This window comes from Phocoena sinus, chromosome 3 (genome assembly GCF_008692025.1).
Source record: "Phocoena sinus isolate mPhoSin1 chromosome 3, mPhoSin1.pri, whole genome shotgun sequence".
Classification (NCBI taxonomy): Eukaryota; Metazoa; Chordata; class Mammalia; order Artiodactyla; family Phocoenidae; genus Phocoena; species Phocoena sinus.
Window position 1 is genome coordinate 61,586,609 of NC_045765.1, and position 20,694 is coordinate 61,607,302.

A 20,694-nucleotide genomic window follows, 5' to 3' on the forward strand; every position below is an offset into this window, starting at 1 on the left:
TAAATGAAGATTTCTAATATAATTCCCTTCCAAGACATAATATGTCAGCCAAAACCATTATGTAAAAAGATGGCAAATCATACTCTAAAACACAATTCATACCTCCATTTCTTCAGACTCTGCCTTATTTTCTGCTGGTGTCTGCTGCTGTTGCTCTTCAACATGTGGTTCCTCCTGATCCACTTGCATCTTCTGAAAAACAGGTCACATCAAATCCTGAAACTAGGAAATACTAGTGAAAGACTAAGCAACCTTCATGACACATTGGCAAAATCACATGATGTGGAATTCCTACTAATTACCAACAATCAGACAACCCAGACTCAAATTCCAGCTATAACACATATGTTACACTTAGAACATGAAAGTTTTCCTCTCTGGATCTCGGTTACTACATCTGTACAATGGAAATAACTCTTGCCTTGTCCTTATATAAATAGGAGCGGCTATAGAACTACATTGTAAAACCATAGCAGTACTTATAAGCACACAGCGTGGCAATATTTAACACAATAAAATCCAAAGAAAGCATGAGTTTCTCCTAGCTTCCTCATGAATACATTTCTCTCAAAAGTCTTAACTTTTTCTAGCAGTTTTTAAATCAGCCTTTTACATCCTCCCCTAATGTAACCACTGTGTACATTAGGGGAGGTGGACACCTTGAAAATTCTGTTAAAGGTGTTAAAAGAACAAAGGTTGACAGAAATGACAAAGAAGGGAGAAGTTTGTAGAGACCTTGAATCACACTGGCTTTCAATGCCTGCAGCACATTATAATGACCTTGGAGGCTTTTAAAACTGACACCTGGGCTCTAGCCCAGACCAAGTCAAACAAAATCTGTGGGGATGAGACCCCAAACATTTATAGTTTTATCAAGCCTTGATTTTTATACACAGTAAGTACAAGACCCAGTGCATAATTCCAACAAATGAGTGTGAATTCTACGCTACCTGTGGAAATAATCAACTGAGACTCAGCATTCCCCAGTAATCAGAAAGAACCAAGAATAAGTCAAATTGAGAGGTGCATGGTCTGAAGGAGGAAGCCAACTATGTTCCACTTCTATACAAATTCTGTATAAAGACTTTGTGCTAGCTCACATATGATGGGGTACGCATGCAAACCTACTCTCAGCAGCTCTGTCACCCAGTCTATTTGCTAGAATTTCTAGACAAGTGTCACCTCTGAGCCATTATGAATGGCCTAAAATGGTATAAGATTGTCTAGATTACCTCTTCCTCTTTTGCATTCTGATCTGTTTCCATCGGTTCCTCATTTTCTTCAAACTTGTGCACTTCCACTAGAGATGCACTGGACACACTGAAGATGCCATGGACATTTACTCGAACCTTGACTTTCACTTTTGAACTGGAGCCATCAGACTGAGGGGTGACTTTCTGAACTGAAAACTGAGCTAAGGACATAAGAAAGATAAAAGAGAACACATAACCTAAGAGGATGAATTCAAACACAAATACATGCCCATACTGCCAGGTTATGTCCATTTCTCAGTGAAAGGTCAGTAACATGATACTTCAAATAAGCAAAGTGGGCACTCTTAGAATCTTACTAAATCATCAGATTTCTCCTTCCTCTCTCACAAATAGTCAAACTCTTATTTATCTTGTCTCAATTAAGGACTCAAGTACCTCCTAACTCTTCAAACAGGTCCTTCCCTCCAGTGCCTTACTCCAATTCATCTTTATAGGCTACTGCCAGATAAATTCCTAGAATAGATTTGTCCCACTTTCCTCTACTGAAAACCCCAGTGATTCCATACTGCTTGTGACTTATCAAGAAACTGCCATTTCTAGATTCAGTTACTATACCAGGGTTTTGCTTATGTTTTTTAATTCGTAAAACTCTGTAAAGTATGAATTATCACACCTAGTCCTGTTTTACAAATGAGGAAAACAGAGTAGGTTAACTTTCCAAGCTTCTAAGTGCCGTTCAAGATATTCCTAATACTTTACCCATGTATTCTAGTTCCGTAATTATCATATTAACTCTAGTTTCTCTCTCCTCGACTGGTATTATATCCAGATTCTAAGTTTCTCAGAGTCAATGAAGACTCAAGCCAACATGGTTCCATAACCTGTGATACTGATTATCACAATTTTCTAATGATTTTCTGTGTACACCTAACTCTATGTTAGGGTCAGAATTGAATCTCCTCAACTCCTTTCAGTAACTAGCACCACATTATGCACAAGGTATAACAATAATGTGCATTAACCAAGAACTACAGCCCAGGGAATTCCCTGGCAGTCCAGTGGTTAGGACTCTGTGCTTTCACTGCCGAGGGCGTGGGTTCGATCCCTGGTCGGGGAACTAACTTCCCGCAAGCCGCACAGAGCATCAATCAATCAATCAATCAATCAATCAATAAAAATAAAAACTAAACAAAAAAAATTTTAATTAAAAAAAAAGAAAACGAGAACTACAGCCCACAATAGGAAATCCAATTAAATAATGACCATCCTGCTGGTTCTAAACCTGGTAATACGACTGAAAGTGTTTTTTTTGTGCGTGTGATCTAAAATCCTAAATTTCAGCATATTCTACTTGCTTTGCTATTCCAGTTCTCCCAAGCACACATAATTTCTTTTTTTTTTAATTCCCAATTCTTTACTTACCTATAGCAGGATCTGGATAGGGCAAATCCTGAGGAGCGCTATAATAAGCCTCAAGAGTGAAAGGTTCCTTTCTATAAAATGTGAGTACTTTAGAGAAAGGAGCAGCATGATTTTTTGAAAAGACTTCACAGTCACTGAACAGAGAGAGGAAAAAGACAAAAACACAAATTTAGGACATTGCTAACACTTTTTACCCATGTATTCTAGATCTGTAATTACTGTATAGCTCTAGTTACTCTTCTCAACTGGCACTGTTTGCAGATTATAAGAGTTCCTAAGAAAAAAAATATGTATGTGTGTGTGTGTGTGTCTAGTGTCAGTTTTAAACATATATATATACTTCAATCAGCACATAAAAGGCAGCAATTATTTCAGCAGGATCAAATAAAAGAAGCTAGTAAGGACACAAACTTATTCTGATGAATGACTAATCATTTTGCTTCATGCACTATGGCAAAATATTACAGATGTGTATAACTTGAAATGGAGAGTATTTTCTAAGACTTAACACTTAAGTAAAAAATGATTAAAAAACATTATTACCTTGACCCTTCTTCAGCTGGAGAATTCCATCTCAGAGATACTGGATATGGTACTACATCAGTGATAGAAAACTCTCTGACTTTGAAAGCAGGCGATAAGATTGCACACTAGAATAATAATTTTTAAAAATTCCATTTGGCAAGTAGACATACGAACTAATTATTACAATACCTATAAAGAATGACTTCAGAAGACATCTACTTACATTAATAACCTAATAGTACCTAAATAAGTGGTTTTATAAATGTCTATCATTTGTCAAACCACCCATATAATCTAGCTATTCCTCATTACTTTTCCATTAACCTCAACCTTTATTTAACTGATGTATAACACTACTTCATGCAACAAATACGCCAAATTCTAGTGGTATTTCAGGCTTACGTATGTTTCTAGTAACTTATTTCATCTTATTACATGTTATATAGTACAAACAATTCCATTTATGAACACGACTTCTGATACCAATTTTAAAACAGAAGTTTTAGAATCTTAGACCTTAAGATCACTGAGCTGATCTCAGACTAGCTGGATACATAAAACCACTGCTGTATTTACAATGACCTATAAATGGCTACCTGTGAAAGAAAGCAAGCTCACCTGCAATGCACAGCCTCTAGTAACAGCTTCATCGGCATTTAGTGTTGTACTAAGTTCTTTACCAAAAAATTTGCTGATTTTCTCTTTCACTGCAGGGATTCGTGTTGCACCACCAACTATCTCCACTGCATAAATATCTTCTTTCTTTAACTCTATTTAAAAACAATTAGAATAGACATTTATATTAAAAGAATCTTTTAATTAGTATTTTACAGTGAAATAAAAAGAGCAATATAACATCTTATCACAACAAAATAATTCACAAATGTATAACAAAGCCCCACCACTCCTAATCCCCTCCACAATAACACGTGAGCGTGCACACACACACAGGTGTGTGCTCCAAATAACAAGGGCAGAGTGGCACGACAATATTGGGACTTAAGAGGTGAGAGTCAGGAATACCTAATGTCCTACAGTACGCAAGTCCTACAATCTTGGAAACAGCCTCACAGAAATAAATGTTAAAACATCAATAATTAAGCTGGCCATAAGGAAAATAAAAGGGCCTCAAAATATTGGACTATCCCTGACATGGCATGCAAAAAAAAAAAAAGTATGCAGATGCACATCTAGTCACTCCAGCACTCCAGCCAGAGTATAAGCATAGGCCAGATTATAACACAGGTACAATCTCCTCATATCAGAAGGAGAGAAGGTACACACCAAGGCTCTGCTGTCACTCATAAAACACCTCTTAATACCACCTGGGTGGGAACTCCCTGGTGGCGCAGTGGTTAAGAATCCACCTGCCAATGCAGGGGACACAGGTTCAATCCCTGGTCCGGGAAGATCCCACATGCCGCAACTAAGCCCGTGCACCACAACTGCTAAAGCCTGCACGCGTAGAGCCCGTACTCTGCAATAAGAGAAGCCACCACAATGAGAAGCCCACTCACTGCAACTAAAGAGTAGCCCCCACTAGCCGCAACTAGAGAAAGCCCACGCGCAGCAACAAAGACCCAACGCAGCCAAAAATAAAAATTAAAAAAAAAAAACAAAACTCACCTGATTTCCTGGTCACATTTTGTGCAACAAACACTGACTATTTGTTGAGAAGGGCTATTTAAAGAAATGGGCTGACCCAGTATGGAAAGAACATTCCCATCTGTGATAATCATTCTGATTTAAGAGCTGAGCCTGTGTCAAGATTAGAGTACATCTCAACACCATGAAATAGCAACCAACACAAGAGTGGACTCTAGGAAAAGGTTTGTCAAAGGTTTGCGGAACATTAGTAATGCATTCCTAAATCAAACTTCCACCTTTTAGCCCAAGATAAAATTAAAGCATCCTGTTAAGTATGTGATTATCATATCCTCCCTTTACTTATTTTTCAACAAAAGATTCACTGACAAAAAAAACCTACAAGACTACCACAGCAACACTGCTAAAGACAATTTTTACCACCATGAAATACCTGAGACTTTAAATCCATCTTTGAATCTGAATTACCTTTCCTGGGAAAACTATCAGATTTCCCTAGACACTACTGGAGGTCCTCCGGGGGACGATATTGATAAAAAGAAGTTTCATATTGCACTGAAGTAGTTCATACAATGAAAATTTGTTAAAACTGGAAAAAAAAAAAGTAATTAACATTTTCCAAAGAGCCCAAGATGAACAGTCACAATAATACTTACTGGCCTGTTCCAAAATACTACGGAGTGGTGGCTCCACTCTAGCTAAGAGATCATCACACATCTCCAGAAATTTGCCTCTATGGAAAAGAACAATAATAGGTTAAATCACATTCCACTTTTATGTAAAATAAATCTCTATAATCAAAAAGACAGATAAAAGTACTGGCAAGGATGGAGAGAAACTGGATCTCACATACATTCCTGGTGGGAATGTAAAATTGGTGTAGCCACTTTGCAAGAGTTTGGCAATTGCTCAGCATGTTATACATAGTGCTCCCATATGACCCAGCAATTCCACTCTAGGTATCTATCCAAGACAATTGAAAACACATGACCACACAAAATTTGCACATGAATGTTCACATCAGCATTATTCACAGGCAAAATAGTGTGAGAAACCCTATTATCCATCAAGTGTATTCAGCAAAAAGGAACAAAAACAATAAAAGTGACTGATACATGCTGGAACATGGATGAACTTTGAAAACAATATGCTAGGTGAAATAAGCCGATCACAAAGAACACGTTATATATGACTGACCCCATTTATATGCAATGTTCAGAACTGCCAACTCCAAAGAGACAGAAAGTAGATTAACCACTGCCTAGGGCTTGGGGGAGGAAGAACAGATGGGGAAAGACGGCTAATGGGTACAGATATTTTTTTCTCTTTAATTAATACACTTTATTTTTTAAGACTGGTTTTAGGTTTACAGAGAAATAAACAAAATGTACAGAGAATTCCCATACACCTCTTACCCCCACACCCAGTTCCCCTGTTACATCTTGCATTAGTAAGATACATTTCTAACAACTGATGAGCCAATATTGATACATGATAGTGTAAATTAGGGTTCTACATAACTTGACAAATGGTGTAAGTATTCACCATTACAGCATCATACTGAATAGTTTCACTACCCTAAAAATCCTCTGTACTCTACCTATTCATCCCTCCCTTCCACTGAACCCTGGCTAACCACTGATCTTTTTACTGTCTCCATAGTTTTGCCTTTTCTAGAAGGTCATATAGTTGTCATATAGAATGTCACATAGTTCTAGAATGTCATATAGTTGGAATCATACAGCCTCTTCAGGTTGACTTCTTTTGCTTAGAAATATACATTTAAGGTTCCTCCACGTCTCTTCACAGAATGATAGCTCATTTAGAGTTTCTTTATGAGGTGATGAAAATATTCTTAAATTGGGTTGTGGTAATGGCTGCACACTTCCATGAATATATTAAAACCCAGTGAATTATATACTTTAAATGCGTGACTTTTATGAATTACATCTCAAAAAAAAAAAATAGTGGAGGTATAGAATGCACCCACCAGAATGGCAAAAATTCAAGATCACTAATACCAATATTTGGTGAGGATGTGTAGCAACTGAAACAGTTTAAAATGACGGTTTGGTGGTCCAGTGTTTAAGACTCCACGCTCCCAACGCACGGGGCCTGGGTTCAATCCCTGGTGGGGAAACTAGATCCCACATACCGCAACTAAGACCTGGAGCAGAATGCATGAATGAATGAATGAATGATTATTTTTTTTAAACTCTTAGCTTTGTCTAAATAAATAAATAAATTGATGGGTAGATGAAAGGATGGATAGATGAACAGATCAATAGGTATGTGGTAAAAACAAGTACAGTTAATATTAACAGTAGACCCTAAGTGGCAGGATAAGGATGTTCACTGTAAAATTCTTTCAGTTTTGCTGCATATTTGAAAATGTCCAAAATAAAAACATGAAAAGCAAAGGTAGAGAGCATTCTAGAAAGATGGCAGCAGCAACAGTAGAGGTTGTTCCTTTTTTTTAAGTTTTATTGAAATTTAATTCACATACCATAGAATTGACACATTTAAAGTGTACAATTCAATGGCTTTTAGTATATTCAGAATTGTGCAAACATCACCACTATCAATTTTAAAGCCTTTTCATCACCCTAAAAAAGAGTATTTTCATCACCATTAACATTATTCTCCCAACTCCCCCACCAACCCTCCAGCCCTAGGCAACCACTCATTCTGGACATTTCATATAAACAGAATTAGACAAAATGTAATCCTGTTTAACTTATTTCTTTCATCTAGTATAAACTTTTCAAGGTTCATCCATGCTACAGTACGCATCTGTACAACATTTTTTTTAATTGTCAAATAATATTCCATTGTATGGACATATCACATTGTGTTTATTTTATCAGTTGATGGGCATTTGGGTCATTTCCATTTTGGGGGTATTGTAAGTAGTGCTGCTAAGAACATTTATATATAAATTTTTGTGTAAATGTGCTTTCATTTCTCTTGGGTATGGAGTGGAACTGCTGAATCATATGGTAACTATATTTTACTCATTTTTATGTGAAATAAGTATTTGAACTTTTATTTTTTTAATGAATTTATTTATTTATTTTTTATTTTTGGCTGCATTGGGTCTTCTTTGTTGCACACAGGCTTTCTCTAGTTGCAGGGAGCGGGGGGCTACCCTTTCGTTGCGGTGCGTGGGCTTCTCATTGCAGTGGCTTCTCTTGTTGTGGAGCACGGGCTCTAGGCACACAGCCTTCAGTAGCTGTGGCATGAGGGCTCAGTTGTGGCTCACAGGCTCTAGGGTGCAGGCTCAATAGTTGTGGTACATGGGCTTAGTTGCTCCACGGCATGTGAGATTTTCCTGGACCAGGGCTCGAACCCTCGTCCCCTGCATTGGCAGGTGGATTCTTAACCACTGCATCACCAGGGAAGTCCCTTCTGAGCTTTTAGAAGAGAAGTGTGCACTGCCACTAGAGATGCACTGGACACATTGAAAATAGCTTGGTGATTCCTCAAAAAGCTAAACATATGATTACCACATGACCCAGCAATTCCCCTCCTAGCTATGTACCCAAAAGAACTGAAAACAAGATACTCAAACAACTTGTTCATGAATGTTCATAGAAACACTCATCACAATAGCTAAAAGGTGGAAACCCAAATGTCCATCAACTGATGAATGGAAAAATAAAATGTGATATACCCACACAAATGTAGTATTATTTGCCATAAAAAGCAATGAGGTACTAATACATGAATCTAGGAAACATTAAGTTAAAGAAGCCAGACACAAAAGAAGCCAAACACATACTGTATGATTCCCCCTAACACATCATAGATACACAAAAAGTTGCTGTTTAATAAAAATGAAAACCATCACTTTCAAGTAGAAGAGAAAGGTGACTACAAATCTGGTTACTAGGCACAGTAATCTCATTGTGGCAGATTAAAAGCAATTTTGACTCCATCACAATTTTCTGAAGATGGCTCAGGCCACCCTTCTCCAAACAAGCCATCAGTCTTGCCTGAATTCTACCAGTAGAGTTCACATACTAAAGAACATCCAAGCAACCTAACCAGATAACAGAAGCATTCTGGGTATTTCTGAGGATAGCCCTGAAATGTCAGTTACCCAGAATTCTTGTAGTATTATACAAAAAGACCCGTTGTCCTCAAGTGATACTGAACTACTCAAAAACACCAATTTCTGAATCAATGACTAAAGCAAATTCAGTTTAATCCTGCACTAAAGCACTTTGCCCTGAATTTATGAAGACTGGTAACTCACGTGTAATACATGCACATGTAAAGGAACTGCCAATTTCCTGGAAATAGTCTACGTTATTAGACTAACCAAACCCAGCCTTCACATCAAAGGCAATATCTGGACGTCCCTGGCGGTCCAGTGGTTAAGACTCTGCGCTTCCAATGCAGGAGGTGCGGGTTCGAACCCAAGTCAGGGAACTAAGATCCCATGTGCCATGCGGCACAGCCAAACATAAAAATAAATAAATAAAATTCTTTTTAAATAAAATAAAGGCAAGATCCTGAATGGCCTCTGATTTTTACCTATAGAACTGAAGTTACATAACATCCATATAATTTCAACAATTAGCTAATTAAGGCTAATATAAGTAGGGAACCATCACAGTTCAGTTTACCATCAAAATATTAATATGATTACCTATTCATAGTTCCAGATACATCAACATCATTCATAAAACATTCGATGCTCAAAGGAAGGTCTGAAGCATTTGCACTCATCAATTTCTTGAGTTTCTCACACTCTTGAGACAGTCGTAATAATGCACGGATTTTGGACTTTATGTCTAGCTTGTATTTCTTCCCAAATTCCTCACAGAAGTGATTTACTAGCACCTCATCAAATTTTCTGCCTCCCAGTGTTGTGTCAAATGCAGTGGCCAGAACCTTTGAAAAAAAGATGGTAATTAATTCAAAAACTAACCAATTTAAAATTTTATCACGATATATATTTAACTGGTAAACTGTAATAAAAAGGCGAGAAGGGACATTAAGGTTGAAACAAGGCAATGCGCATGTGTCGTTTAATCATGGTTACAACCACTATGGAAAGAGACATTGTAATCCCCAATTTACAGATGATACAAAGACCTAGACAGATCAGATAATATGCAGGTCACAAAGTTATTAAGTGGTAGAAATAGAATTCAAAACCCAACCTCAATTCCAAAACCTATGCCTTCTCCACTACACCAATCTGACTCCAAGCAACAATTATAATTCAAGGCCCAATACACTAACATGTCATGTACAGTTCTAGTCTTATTGCTACCACAAAACTGTGAATAATACCAAAGGCTTATTTAGTTCTATGCAATTTACTACCAGAAAATATGCTAAAGTCCAAAGTCACAGCTATCTGTTTCTATTCAACATAGAAGACTAATTAGGTTAGGTTATCCTTTTCCAAATCTCTGGCAGATTAGAAGCAAACTAGATCTAATCAGATCCAATAATAGAAGACTGGCTAAATACGTGATGACCCACACCCTTAAAACAATCTCTTCAAAGAATGTTAAATGTCCTCAGGAAGTTTTTCTTAATAAGTGAACTCATAGGAGAGGAAAAAAAAAAAAAAAAAGACGAGACACAGTTCTGTGTAATTCCAATTTTGTTTTCATAAAAGACTAGAATGAAATACACCAAACTGTAGTAAGATCATGAATGTCTTTTCTTTATATATAAATGTTCCAAAATTTGATTTTATAATAAGTATTTTGATAATTTTTAATTATAATTGGAAAAGTGACAAGTAACAGCTGATAATGAAGCAGAAACTAATACACATCACTTTGACTCAAAGACAAGGCTAAATTATGCCCAGTATCTTCTGTCGAAAAAGGTGAGAGGGTTTCCCTGGTGGCGCAGTGGTTAAGAATCCACCTGCCGGGCTTCCCTGGTGGCGCAGTGGTTCAGAGTCTGCCTGCCGATGCAGGGGACACGGGTTCGTGCCCCGGTCCGGGAAGATCCCACATGCCGTGGAGCGGCTGGGCCTGTGGGCCATGGCCGCTGGGCCTGTGCGCCCGAAGCCTGTGCTCCGCAGCGGGAGAGGCCGCAACAGTGAGAGGCCCAGTTACTGCAAAAAAAAAAAAAAAAAAAAAAGAATCCACCTGCCAATGCAGGGGAGCAACAATGCCAATGTTGCTCCCACACGCTGCAGAGCAACTAAGCCCACATGCCGCGCAACTACTGAAGCCCGCGCACCTAGAGCCCTGGCTCTGTAACAAAAGAAGCCACCACAATGAGAAGCCCGTGCACTGCAACGAACAGTAGGCCCCACTCACCGCAACCAGAGAAAAGCCCGCGCACAGCAACGAAGACCCAATGCAGCCAAAAATAAATAAATAAAATTAAAAATAAATAATTAAATTAAAGTTTAAAAATGAGAGTACAAAATGGAATTTAGAAATAATCCTATTATGGATAAAAGTAAAGCTTAAACAGTGAGAATAACACTTGGTCCATCATTCATATCTGTAAAAATCGTGAACCTCTTATTTCCCAACCATCCCAAAGATTTATTTGTATTAAAAAAAAAAAACATAAACCATAGAAACAAATCAGAATATAAAGCAGAGGCAAGTCCAGTTTTCAAAGAAGCAGGATTGTAACAAAGAGAAACTCAAAATGCCCTCCAAACCTAACAAGTACTTATTCTGGGATAGGTAGTCCACTCGACCAACTCCTAAATTGGAAGCAGAAAACCAGTTTAGACCTGGCACTAAGAACCTTGATACAGAACCCAAATAATTAAATACTCAAAATACCCTTGGCTCTTAAGCAAATTCTAGATAAAATCACCAAGCCAGAGAACTGATTTTATATCCCACTGAGGAACTAGCATATACCATCAAATTTGACTGTGACTCACAGACATAGAAAACAAACTTATGGTTACCAAAGGGGAAGGGCAGGGGGATAAATTAGGAGGATGGGATTAACACTGCTATAAATAAAACAGATAACCAACAAGGACCTACTGCATAGCACAGGGAACTATACTCAATATTTTGTAAAAACCTATAAGGGAAAAAGAATCTGAAAAAGAATATATATGTATAACTGAATCACTGTGCTACATACCTGAAACTAACAGACTGTAAATCAACTATACTTCAATTTTAAAAAATAAATTTAAAAAAAACCCTCACTGAACACCTAAAATCTATACCTTTTACTCTATATAAAATTGACCTTAATAAAGAGACTAATACAGGAAATGTGTATACATATTTTTAAAAAATTTTTTCAACTGTGACCATGATCACCCTCTGGTCCCTCTCTGCCATTAACACTGCTAGACTTCTCTGTGTACAAAACTGCTTTCTCCAGAGCTCTAACGTCTCCAGACATCTACAATATCACTCCTAGTCTGGTTTCTTTCAGCCACCCAAGTTCTAGTCACTCCGTCCTGTTCCCAGACCACTCAAAACCTTAAGAGAATACGTGTATCATCTCCTCAATCCTCAGTGTAAGATATATGAAGGGACTACATGTTAAAGATTCCTCCTAAAAAAAAAAAAAAAAAGATTCCTCCTAGTAAGCTTGCAAGGCAAGCATTATTTTCCCCACATTATAGGTAAGAAAAATAGGCTCAGGACTCTAAGAGTTTCTTCCTCAAGGTCTATGCTCTTTGCTTCATACCATGTCAACTCCTGATAAATTATTTTGGGCTTACAACTTCCACCCAACCCCTACCTACCTAATTTCAGGTTCAGATGGCTCATACCAAGTTTCCACTAGTGAAACAAAATTCTTTAACCAATTATTTTAAGTTGTCTCTCATAAATTCCTAATTAACATACACTTGTAATACAGTCTTCTGGAAAAAATATACTTACTTTAAGTTTTCCTCTATTAAACGCACATACAGAAACTTGATAAGAAGAATGCCCCATGTCTACAAAAACTACATTTCTTGGTTTCTCTTCTAAGGCAGGAAGATCTTGTTTATAGATTCCATATGCAAGAGCAACTACACAATAAGAAAAAAATTCAACATAATGTTATCATTTAAGTACTAAACTTAAAATTCATTTAAGTAAAAAAAAAAAAAAATTCATTTAAGTAGGAAAAAACAGACTCTGTATACAGATCCATGAAAGACTCAAAATATTTACAAGCTCTGCATGATTTATTCATGAAGAACACTAATTCAAAGAGTTAAATGCCGACATTCACTTAGGCTTCCTTACGTTTCCAATTTCCAATTCCAACAACTTTGACAATTTTTCCCAAAACCACTCCCTCCACTTCTCCAAACATTTCTTCCCATGTTTCTACTATCCTTGTGCCATCTCAACATTCCCATATATTCTACCCCCTGAGATGGTGCTTTATACCCCACCCCTGTAACTCCACCAATCCACAAGTTGGAGAAAAACCCAATATTTAAACCAAAGCAATACTCCAAACACACAATAAATGAATTCCTTCCCAAACAAGCATGCAATTAAATACCAAAGTAAGTGCTATGAGGATACAGAAAAAGCACTTCTCAGGTGAACTCTTCACAGAATGTGACAGAGTATCCAAAAATACTATGACATACAGGTGGTAAGTGCTCCAAGCAAAACAGGGAACAAGAAACCCTAGGGCTTTAAGATTTCACAACCTTCAAGATGGAGCAAGTCAAGAATTTCAGTTAATAATCTCTTACCTGCAGTAGTTTCATTCATTAATCGAAGGCAATTGAGACCAGCAATCTGTGTTGCATCCATCACTGACCGTCTTTCTGCATCAGTATAGAAACAAGGAACCTATAAAAGAATTTGAAAGTTTACTGTATTATGGAGATCCTTCATTTAAAATATACCTGTCAAACAACAGTAAAATCCAGAAACGCCCTCAAATACTTACAGCAATTTATTCTGTATATGACCAAGGAAGTATTTCAAACCAGTAGGAGAAAGTTGGACTATTCAGTAGTCTTGGGACAAATGGACAGCCATACAGAAAAAATAATAAAGTTGTATCCTTACTATACACCTAATACCAAAATATATTTCAAATCAAAAATTTTTATGTTTTTTAAAAATCATGAGTACCATAATAAAAGGGAATCTTTACCGTCAAAGAAAAGATGGAATTTTCTAAATATAACACAAAACCCAAAAGAACCGGCAGGTCAAGGTGGGAGTCCGCCAGTGGCCAATGCTGGGTCCCAAGCTGGGGCCGGGAGATCAGTGGCACACCTGAGCCAAGGGCTGCAGCGGGCAGGGCTGCTCGCTGCCTCTCGCTCGCCTGGCAACAACGGCAGACATCAGTGAGGCCCGTGGGGACTGAAGGCGCAGCCCGGTGGGTGGGACGTATAGCTGTCCCTGGCTCACTCAACATGCGTGATGCTTTTCTCGCCAACAGTGGCTGGGTTTCACTACCTTCAAGATCTTCGTGCACCTGGCTGGCCCTGTTGGTGTTCTCTGTGCTACTGACCCTGCGTGTGGACAGCCTGGCTCCAAGCCTCTCCTGGTGAAACGTGTCTGTACCCTTCTTCGCCGTTAACAGGCTCAGCACCTACTTCCCCACTATCATCTCCGTGCATCTCTTCCAGGACGGAGAGAAGCAGCTGGCCATGCTCAGCCTTTTCTGGGTCCTTAGAGTTCTTAGCCTCAAGTTCATTTTCAAGATGTTGTTATGCCAGAAGCTGGTGGAGCAGACTCGGGAGCTCTCCTTTGACCTGATCAAGTCTCTCGTCTTCATTCTCCTGAAGCTGCTCTTGATCTGCACCTGCTGGGTCAACCAGCCTTGCAGAGGATAAGCTATTGATAGAATGCCCAAGCTGAAGTCCCTCTTCAACCACACCACTGAAGAAGTCTGGGTCTGAAAGCCAGCTGTGCCCTGCTGAGTACCCACTTTTCTCTGTACTGATCATGTCTGAAATAGTTGCCTCAACAGGGCTACAAAGAGCAGCCTTGATCCTTAAAATGTATTCCCTCTTGGACTTCCCTGGTGGTCCAGTGGTTAAGACTCCGCAGGGGGCACAGGTTCGATCCCTGGTCGGGGAAGTTCCACATGCCACATGGTATGGCAAAAAAAAAAAAAGTATTCCCCTTTATTTCATGCTTTGAATAACTAATCCTAAAATGAGATCCTGATAAGAGTCCCAGGCCAGACAGTCCTGAACTCCTCTGACAGTTGTAAACTGCATATAAGTAAAATGTTCTGATGAGCTCTGAATATTTTCATGGATCCTGGGAAAGTACCCATTGTGCAAAGGCTGCCAAGCTGGACTTGGGGTTTCCCTTGGGTAGCAGCACTGACCTGGAAGTGCACTGCTCCAGCCCCCAAGACAAGACTTCCTTAGATGCTTGAGCTCTAAAAAGTGTAAACCAGCTTGTGAATCCTCCCTTGTGCCACTGGGGAAAATGGTCCTTTCTTCATTCCAGCCCAGGCAGACAAGAGTATGTTGAATAAGCATAATTGGGACTCTATCTGGAGACCTGAAAAGAACTTGCTTTCAAGGCGCAGCTTGGGTTCCTATCCCAGCAGATGGCAGCGCCACGACTTTTCCACCACCCTGTGGCCAGCACTGTTAGCACACCTGAGACAGATTTAGGCATCCCTAAGGGATCAGAGGGAGGGCAGGTGCTCTGATGCTCATAGGCACTGAGACCTACAAACACTAAGTTTACAAATGGTCTCAGCCCACCGAACTAAGGTCTTTGGTTTGATGTCAGGTGCTAAATGAGAACATCTGCTGAGATAAAAATAAGAGAATGTTTTGCTGGGGAAGAAAAGAAAAGAAAAAGGCGGGGAGGGGGGTTGATACATTTGACTCATTAAAAAATTCTAATGACCAAATGGGGAAAAATATTTGCAACTCACATCATAAAACAGCAAAGAGTTAATCTCTCTAATATTTGAAGAACTACAAATCAAAATAAATACCATACACTCAAAATAAAATGAGGAAAGGATAGGAACATTTCACAAAAAGCAAAATACAAAATGGTTCATAAATTTTAAAATGTTCTAGTTTACCTAAAGAGTAAAATATCAGCATTAAAATCACACACACTTTGCTATGATTATTTATCTATCAGAATTATTTAATATACCAATAAGCTGTGCTGGTGAGGCTGTGGTCAAACAAGCCCTCTGAGGCATTGCTGATATAAGTGTAAATCAGCACAAATTCTCTAAAGGGCAATTAAACAACCTCTGTTAAAGTTTAAAATACACATATCCTTTGTCCCAGCAATTGCACTTCTAGGAATTTAGCCTATAACCTACAAACTTACCACATAAGAGCAAAATGATACTTGTTAAAGTTTACTTGTTGTAGTATTCTTTGCAATTAAAAAAAAAAAAATCTGGAAGCAACCTGGATGTCCAACAAAAAGAGACTAGTTAAACAGATTATGGTACACATAATCTGCGACACTCTGCTCCACTAAAAGGAACAAAGCACCTCTTTACTGCTATGGAACATATATAAGGTAAATTGTCCAAAATATACTAAAAGAAAAATGAAAGTAAAAAAGGACCTATACATATTTGCCTGGGTACATAAAAACCTCTGGAAAGATCTGTAACAGGGTGGTAAAACTGGTAACCTCTAGGAAGGAAAATCTACTTACTAGGTAACAGATGTGCTAAAGCTTCCCATATACCCTTTTACACATTTGATTTGATTTGAACACGAGGGCTACTATTACCTTCCCCAAAAAATAAAGCTTATATTTTAACAACAATCAGTTTATAAATAAAGCAAAATCCACCCAGGCCTTATTTACATAGCAATCAGATATACCATAGTACCAAAATCTAGAGCAGTGACTGTGCAGAGAAGACTGTGCAGAAAAGAGTTCACACAGAGGCCAGAGACCACTAGCCTTAGGCCCGATGGCAAGGTTGGCCCTTTTCTGCATCTAGGAATTTGAATGATATATAGTTCCCTAAATCAACAGAAAAATTTCCCTAAATTATAAGAGTGGTTCACTGTGCCTAAACTGTACAATGTAGTTTATGCTTTACACTTAATTTGCTTCTGGAAGTCTGGAATTTCGGTACATGCAAGGCATAACATGCCTATGTGAATGACCTCCAATAGAAATCCTGGACTCCAAGGCTCAGGCAGAACTTCGCTGGTGTATGACATTTCATACGTGCTGTCACAACTTGCTGCTGGAGGAATTAAGCACTTCTGGTCTGACTCCAATGGAAGGTGACTCTTGGAAGCTTGTATCTGGTTTCCTCCAGACATTGTCCATGTACGTTTCCCCTTTACTGATTTTGCTTTGCATCCTTTCACTATAATAAATCTTAGCCACGAATATGGCTTTATTCTGAGTCCTGTAAATTCTCCTATCAAATCACCAAAACTCTTGAGGACCCCCAACACATAACTTAATTCATCACCTTTCAACTTGATCCCAAAAGCTGGAAAAGCCACTCAGGCAGTCTTGCCATTTTACATAAATTTTACTTCTAGGGCTTCCCTGGTGGCGCAGTGGTTGAGAGTCCGCCTGCCGATGCAGGGGACACTGGTTTGTGCCCCGGTCTGGGAAGATCCCACATGCCGCAGAGCGGCTAGGCCCGTGAGCCATGGCCGCTGAGCCTGTGCGTCCAGAGCCTGTGCTCCACCAACGGGAGAGGCCATAGCAGTGAGAGGCCCGTGTTCCGGGGAGGAAAAAAAAATTTTTTTAATTTTTTACTTCTACATGGAGCAAAATTCAGAATCAAAGTTAGGGCGGTAGATGGGGGGAAATGGGGACAAATCTCAAAGTCCAACAGAGATTTGGGGGAAGGCAGAAACCATCTAAGAAATACAGTGCCTGTATAGAATCTGAGCTCTTTAAGGGAAGTAGCATTCTTATTCTTTGCATCCCCAAAATGTGGGTTATGAGCCATAAGCCAATTCTTCCTGACAAATGTCAGTACTACTTTACTAGATGGCCAAGAACCAAGGAATCCATCAGTCAAAAAACTGTGAGGTGAAATAAGCCACCTAACAGTCCTTGCTTTGACAACCAATGCACCAAAATTAAGACAAAAGATGCCAGTAAACAACAAGGTCCTACTGTACAGCACAGGGAACTATATCCAATATCCTGTGACAAACCATAATGGCAAAGAACATACATATGTGTAACTGAATCACTTTGCTGTAGAGAAGAAATTAACATAACACTGTAAATCAACTATACTTCAAAAAAAATTTTTTTAAATAAATAAAAATTTTAAAAGGCAAAGGAGGCCAAAGAGCTAAAATATCAGATAACAACGGCAGAATGAGGAGATTCATTGGAAAGGCCAACACAACCACCCAAATTTCAACAGTCCCTATGGACTTCACCATACTACAAGCACAAAGCTACAAACAGCCAGGCTTCCATCTAAATAGGGAAATGGAAAAGACAAGATAAAGTCTAGTGCTGCCTTGCCTTTAGCGCTGGATACAAAAACAGCAAAGATACAGAGATAGAAATAAAGGAAAAAACAGCATTTCTAATTGAGAGTATTCAACTAATTCAACAAACATGTGGCTACCATGTGCCAGGCACTATGCTAGGTGCTAGAAGGAATCCAGGAAGAAGTGGGCTGAGATAAGCCTTTAAACAGACAGAATAACAGAATCATGAGCAAAAACTAGGGGGCAGAAAAAAATATTCAAGAATATGAGAACTAGTTTGATGAATTCTTAAAATAACCATTACCACCTAAGACAAAAAGCAATTTTATTTTCAATTAATAGCTTTCTTCTTTCTGCTTCTTCATGCAAGACCCCAATAATGTGTAGGGATCAAACTCACCGAAACAACACAGTCCACGACAGGCTTCTTAAGAACACTTTCTGCTGTCTCCTTCAGTTTGGACAAAAGCATGGCAGTCACTTGCTCCGTGGTAAAATTTCGCTCTTCCTCCATGTATTTCACCTGCAATAAAAAACCAAAAGGATCTAAACTTAATACTTCTTCATGTCCTAAAAACCTAAAATGAATAATCTCTAAATCATCAATGGAACATTAACTCAGGAAGGAATTGAGAAAGCTAGTTTTAGAAGTGAAAATAACTTGAAGGTCACTTTTAGCTTTTTAACATGCTTGTCAAGCATGATACCTGGAGATGAGGACCACTATGTAAATGGCACGTTGTGACCACCAACAAAACTTGTAGACAATTACCTGGGCAGAAGCAAATTGGTATAGCTCACTATGACCCACACTGTCCCTCCATAAAGGGATCTGGTGGTGGAAACTATTTTACCATCTGACGTACTGTGTGTATTTTACTTGTTTACTGTGTTGACTTTATGATCATCGTCCCAATTAGGATCCAATATAACGCAATGGTTTTTGTCAGATTTGTTCACCGTCATAGCCCCAACACGGAGGACAAACTTGACACAATAAATACGTGTTGAATTAAAGAATAAACGACAAACAAAGCTTCAAGATATCCTAAACCTGGATAAAGGTATGCAACTTTGACAACAGTTACAAACTTTAAATGTTGAAAAGACTGCCTAAGTAAGATAAGGTCCTATTCCACATGCCCATACTCCCCAAGTACAACCCAGACCAGAAAATGTCACTTTCTTCTTTTAGCTCCTGCTCCAACTCAACTTGAACACCACCTTCTCACTCCCCAGTCCAACCATAATTTATTCTGGTTTAGAATTTAAGTGTCTCACTTTATTGCATGATAAAGATCGGAAAATAACCCTCCCAGTGAGCCTCTTTCAAAGCTACCTCTTCTTCCCTCATTTAAGTCTTTGTCAATTCCTCCAAGCTCATACTTGGATCCACTTGTTCCCAGGTCTTCTCCCTAGTCTCTTTCTCCTTTGGCACTTGTAACGCTTCTGACTAAATCTGCCAATACGCATCCTATTTCTTTCTTGACTGTAAGTATCCCCCATTTCCTCAGCTCCCTTTCCTTTTTTCCTCCTCTGCACTCCATATTTATCCATTAGTAGGCCCATTCAAACTGTACTAAAATTATTGCTGAAAATACCATAAGTAAACCCGTGATCATTTTTCAGTTATCAAAATTCTTCACTTCCAAATTCAACTGAATTCTCAGCTACAATGGCACAATTAACTACCATTTCCCCACAATTCTCATCATCTCTTGGATTTTGAACCTGTTCCCATGATCCTTATTTCTCCAAATGGGGTGTCTCAAACACCACATTTCCTCTCTCTAAACTCAGTTGCCTGAAAAGCTCAAACACCCTTCTGGATTCCTCTTACCACCTGAGTGCAAGAGAGACAAATGTGTTCACCGTACCCATCCCTCAGCCTCTAATCTTTTTTGTATGGTCAGTTCACTGCATGCTTCACAAAGAGACTCTCCTAGATGTTGCAGAGATAGCAAAGACTAAACTCCCTTTTCCCCAAAAGAACAACACCTTTCCAATCCTACTGTCAAGAGTATGACCACATATCTGGCAGTGACTTTAAAGTGTTGATTTCTTTGCCTGCTCCTCCGGAAGTCATTCACTAAAATCATACCAGCAAGACTGCTGCATTAGTCAACAAGACAAGTAGCAATGGCAGTTAACTTCACATCATTACCACCTATCTGTCCAACCCCTATTAACAGTGCCACCTATGGCTCCCAAATAAAATCCAGATTATTCAAAAAATGCCAATGGTCTTTACTAGCAAAAGACTTTCCAAAGCATTTGTAACCATTTTCATTACAACTTGAAAGTAGAATGGTATAACATACAATGACCTGATAACATAAAATACTGTATTTCAATCATTAAGGTATTATCTTGAAAACCTTACCTTTATACCTGTTAACCCAGTGGGCAACTGCACAATATCATATGCAAGTTTAGATTTTTCTGCCTCCACAAATGGATCAGAGAATGCTCGGCCATGGAATCTTTTAAATCCTTGGACTGTGTTCTTTGCATTGGATATTACCTAAGAAAAAGTGTATCAGAGTCAAAGAGTGGAAAGAC

General features: G+C 38.7%; 1 protein-coding gene across 4 annotated transcripts in view; it reads right to left on the reverse strand.

Annotated features, from left to right (window-relative positions):
* The window catches only part of HSPA4 (heat shock protein family A (Hsp70) member 4), a 43,302-nt gene that overhangs the window by 9,414 nt on the left and 13,194 nt on the right, over positions 1-20,694 (reverse strand). For all 4 annotated transcript variants that reach the window (XM_032626187.1, XM_032626188.1, XM_032626190.1 and 1 more), the window contains 11 exons: positions 20,516-20,656; positions 18,533-18,655; positions 13,438-13,537; positions 12,620-12,753; positions 9,421-9,665; positions 5,423-5,499; positions 3,780-3,931; positions 3,180-3,286; positions 2,637-2,770; positions 1,233-1,414; positions 103-192 (listed from right to left, as the gene is read on the reverse strand). In XM_032626187.1, the coding sequence (XP_032482078.1) occupies positions 103-192; positions 1,233-1,414; positions 2,637-2,770; positions 3,180-3,286; positions 3,780-3,931; positions 5,423-5,499; positions 9,421-9,665; positions 12,620-12,753; positions 13,438-13,537; positions 18,533-18,655; positions 20,516-20,656 (1,485 nt within the window). The remainder of the gene's footprint in view (positions 1-102; positions 193-1,232; positions 1,415-2,636; positions 2,771-3,179; positions 3,287-3,779; positions 3,932-5,422; positions 5,500-9,420; positions 9,666-12,619; positions 12,754-13,437; positions 13,538-18,532; positions 18,656-20,515; positions 20,657-20,694) is intronic.